Source organism: Vespa velutina, chromosome 2, assembly GCF_912470025.1.
Source record: "Vespa velutina chromosome 2, iVesVel2.1, whole genome shotgun sequence".
In the NCBI taxonomy this organism is placed as follows: domain Eukaryota; kingdom Metazoa; phylum Arthropoda; class Insecta; order Hymenoptera; family Vespidae; genus Vespa; species Vespa velutina.
In genome coordinates this window covers 16776702-16781701 of record NC_062189.1, presented here as the reverse complement: position 1 = coordinate 16781701, position 5000 = coordinate 16776702, and the positions used below count along the sequence as shown (strand labels likewise).

The following is a 5000-nucleotide window of genomic DNA, read 5'->3' as shown; positions in this document are numbered from 1 at the left end:
AGAGAGAGAGAGAGAGAGAGAGAGAGAGAGAGAGAAAGAGAAAGAGAAAGTCTTTGCACTTGTAACGTACATACGTATATACATACATATATACTCGTAGAAATGCAAATAAGTTATGTGGGTACTTCCTTTTATATACGAATTTCGTGCAGGTGCTTTTCGTAATAATTTGTGTTCTTGTTCTGAGAATATACAAGTACGCAGATGTGTCTTAGGCGTTTAGTATATTTTCTCTAGCTTCCGTAACACCTGGTCAAGTAATTCTTTAGACGTTTCTCATTTCCCACGATTACCCATGTACACGTATGTATTTATTTGCTTCGCCATCTTAATTATGTTGTCAATCAATTTATTTCTTTTCTTTTCTGTCTTTTTCTTTTCTTTTTTTTTTTTTTTTTCGATGATACGGGTCATTTGCAAATTTTTAATGAATATTAATTGCTAAATTTATTATTAAATAAGTAAATATAAAAAGAATGATTAAAACATATATATATACATATTATTAATAATATTGTTATTATTAAAAAATTATATTATTATTATTAAATATAAAATATATTATTAAAACTAATACATATATATATATATATATATATATATATATATATATATATATATATATATGTTGAAATATTATTTCAGTATGTACTTAATATTGTATTTTCTTTAATGTTTGTATTTATTCATTTATCATTTTTATTTATTTTTTTTTTTTTTCTTATTCATATTCGTTACAGTTGATACTCCAATCAGCTGGTGCTGGACCAAGCGTTCTTCAACAATTTTGTACATTACCCTTCCCATTTTATGGTGACCCAAGATTAACGCCATACACATTACCGGCATTACTGGCAGCTACGCATTGCAATCCAGAGGCAAAGGCCATTCTCTCATGTGAATTATCTTATCAGGTAAAAAGATTAAAATATATATATATATATATATATATATATATATATATATATATACGATTTAATCGTATTATTTTATATACGTAGATATATAGATACATAAAACTTATCCCATCGCGTGTAATCTTACATTTATTTATTTTTTTTATTTTACGTTAGATAATTTTTTCGTAATCAAATTCAAATTTTCATTATTAATAGTTTTAATAACATTAATAATAATATTTGTCAATTTTTTCTCGTAACATTTTTACAATATACAATATATTTACGATATTAATCCTTTTCTTTTTTTTTTTTTTTGATATACATATATATATATATATATATATATATATATATATATATATTTACATTGTGTTACATTTTACAATATATTTAATATTTAATTCATATTTTTCGTTAAATAATTTTTTTCTTTAACAGAGAAATTAATTCCAATCGGTGTAATAAAATTTACAACATTTCTTTCATAATAATAATAATAATAATATATATATATATATATATATATATATATTTATTTTATTTTTCTTTTAGATAATTTCTCAGCTTAAATAAAAGAATTGATTCTCTGTGATTCTATAAGCTATTTAAAAAAAAAAAAATTATGTTACAAATTAATTTCTAACAGTACGAATGATGGAGTTAGATAAAAAAAAAAAAAAACAAACAAACAAAAGAAAGAAAAAGAAAACAAGCAAAATCTCAGTTAAATAATCAAACACTTCGTTATTTCGTTTTCGCAGCTTCTGGAGGAGTACAGAAACTCCGAGGAAGGTAAACTGAATCCTCTGGTACGTTTACTGAAGGATCCTTCTAGTCCTTGATATCGAGAAGGGTTTTGATTAGTTTCCTTTTCTATTCATTAGGATATAGAAAAAATATAGAAAATAATCGTAACCTTAGAGATGCTTCTTTCGTTCGTTATCGCGTCAAATGTAATATTTCTTTCATTTTTTTTCTATTTTTTTTTTTTTTTTTTTTTTTTTTTTTTTTGACGATACAATTACGAATCCTTTCCCTCTCTTTTTCTCTCTCTTTCGTACGTGAGAATATTTAATAACAATAATATTAATATAATATAATATAATATAATAATAGTACGATATATTACGCGCATCCACGATCATAATCGTTTCGCGAGTTTCAGCAAGTCTTAAGGCTGGTTCCTCGAGACGAAAAATTGTATTTTTTTTCTTTTTTTTTTCTTTTTCTTTATTATTATTATTATTATTATTATTATTATTAATTAATTAATTAATTAATTAAATCATTTACATGTATTATTATAATATTTTTTTTTTTTCTTTATATGTGTGTTCATTAATCATGCATATTCATTCGCCTTGTCGATATATAAAATATAGTCTTCTAAACTATTATTTAACAAGTTACTTAATCGTTAGAAAGAAAAGAAAAAAATAAAAAAAGAACTCTTTGTGCCACGTGTTTAAAGACGATTCTTTCGTTTTCTTATTTCTTTTTCTTTCTTTTTCTTTTTATTTTTTTTTTTTTTTTTTTTTTTTTTTTTTCTTTTCATTATTGTTTTTCTTTTCTCTTCACGTCTTCGTCGCGCGCACGTCTTCAAATTGAACGTAATTTAAATTTGCAAATGCTTCGATGGCTATGACGCTGCCTGTGAGATATTAAAAGGAGATAGAAAAAAAAAAAAGGAAAAATGAAAAGGAAAAAAAAAAAAAAGAAAAGAAGAAAAAAGACAAAAATAAAAGAAAAGAAAAAGAAAACAAACGAGAAGAAGGAGGGGGAAGGGAGAAAAAAAAAGAAAAAGAAAATCGGAGAAATACGAAACGAGACGTAAACGCTTTGACAGATTAATTAGAAAATTTGTTACTTTTTTTTTTTTTTTTTTTTTTTTTTGTTATTGAAGGATATACAAAATTCAACGAGTTCGATTTGAACAGTTTCAAGGGAGTAAAAACAAAATAGACAACCAAAAAAAAAAAAATAAATAAATAAATAAATAAATAAAAAAGAAAAATAAGAAGAAATAAAAGAAATGATTTTAAAACGTATTTAGCGCGAAGATCTATTTTATAAGCTTTTGCTTGATTGAAGAGATTGAAGAGAAATCAAGAAAAAAAAAAAAAAAAAGAAAAAAAGAAAAAAACAAAAAAAAGAAAAAGAAAGAAGGAAACAAGAAATGTGACTTTTCATTTGAATATCGTTAAAATCGAGCTCGTACATTTTTGAATCTAGTCCCTTATCACAGCTGACGATACGAAATGTCGATTTAGACGTTACATAGCAGTATATAGAAATACATACATAGATAGGTATTATATACGTATATTATATATATATATAACGCATTCGTATATACATATTTCCTTATTTAATCCGCTTTTTTATGGTCGAATAATAAAACGCGAGAGGATTGAAGGATGTGTCTTCTAAATAATAATAATAATAATAAATAATTATAATAATAATAATAATAATTATAATAATTATAATAATTATAATAATAATTATAATAATAATAATAATAATAATAATAATGCAGGAGCCTTCTAAAAATTGATTTCTATTAATAAATATATTTCTATTATATACGATATGTATTAGAGAGATTTTCCTTAGATAATATAGATAATATAGATTATTAGATAAAACTCTTTTTGCGTGCGAGTGTTAACCACGTTAACTGTACCGTCGATGGCTGATATGAAAATATTTATATCATTTATTATTATTACTCTTTAATTTCTTTATTAATTATCAATTAATTTAATCTCTTTTTTTTTCTCTCTCTCTCTCTCTCTCTCTCTTTCTCTCTTTCCTTGTTCAATTAATTTATAATATATTTTTTTGCTCATTGTATTCTCTTTTTTTATTTTTTTTTTTATTTTTTTTTTTTTTTTTTATTATTATTATTATTTTTCTCCTTGTAAATCCAATCACTTCACGTTGTGAATCAAGGCTTAACACGTTCGTAGTATTTTTCTAAAAACAAAAAAAAAAAAAAAACAAAAAGGTTCCAAAATGTGATTGGTTCAGTTTCTTTTTATTTTTTCTATCTTAAAAAAAAAAAAAAAAAAAAAAAAAAAAGAAAAAAAAAACAAGGAAAAAAAAAGAAAGGTGCAATATTTTTATTATTCTTTTTTTCTTTTATTCATATTGAATTAAATTAATCGTTAAATACGTACGAACAAACGATACAAGGAAGATTCGATTTAAATATTAATTTAATCTAAGATATATTGAGTACTTATTAACATATTATACATATATTTATATATAGATATATGTATAATATATATATTATCTATATGGTACTAGTTTTCGTGGACAGTAACAAACGCACCAGTGCAATGTCCTGCCAATGCAATAATTTACGCGAGTATTTTACTAAATATATATATGTGTGTGTGTATACATATAATATATATATATATATATATGTGTACGTATATATATGTATGTATTAACGATTATTATATATTAATGTATTAATACATGAAAACATGTTGAAATTCACGTGAAACATATACATGAAATTTCACTCAACATTCTTATATATACGTACACACATGCACACATGTATATGCATATAATATTATAATTACACATAAAACCATATATATATATATATATATGATTAAGCCGTACATATAGCGTAAATTTATTAGCGATAAATTTTGTAAAGCTTTAGCGATTTGACATGTATACAAGAAAAAGGGCGATCGACTTTTGGTCTCCTAAAAGTAATAATAATAATAAATAATAATAATAATAATAATAATAATTTTTATGATAATAATATTATTAATATCATTATTATTATTATTATTGTTATAATTCTTATTGTTATTATTCTTATTATTATTATAATAATATCGAGTATGTGTATAGTTTCTGCACGATTTGCGATTAATGAAAATGGTATTTTTCTATGATAGCTAATTAAAAACTATTGCTGTGTAATCTCGTTCGTATCGTGTAAAAGGTAACGAGTATAATCGAATCAATGTGGGAGTATCTATTCAATTCTTTTTTCAATATATATATATATATATATAGATATATATAATTTTTCTTTTTATTTTTTTGTTCGAATCTCGG

The 5000-nt window shown here is 22.8% G+C and overlaps 1 protein-coding gene across 2 annotated transcripts in view; it reads left to right on the top strand.

The window, feature by feature from the left end:
* LOC124957852 (S phase cyclin A-associated protein in the endoplasmic reticulum) overlaps positions 1 to 5000 on the top strand; it is a 49941-nt gene that overhangs the window by 37185 nt on the left and 7756 nt on the right. The window contains exons 15-16 of one of the 2 annotated variants that reach the window (XM_047515285.1): positions 741 to 914; positions 1664 to 1892. In XM_047515285.1, the coding sequence (XP_047371241.1) occupies positions 741 to 914; positions 1664 to 1744 (255 nt within the window). In that variant the 3' untranslated portion in view covers positions 1745 to 1892. Of the gene's footprint in view, positions 1 to 740; positions 915 to 1663; positions 1893 to 5000 lie in introns of those variants that run through there. The other variant, XM_047515284.1, reaches the window with a different exon arrangement.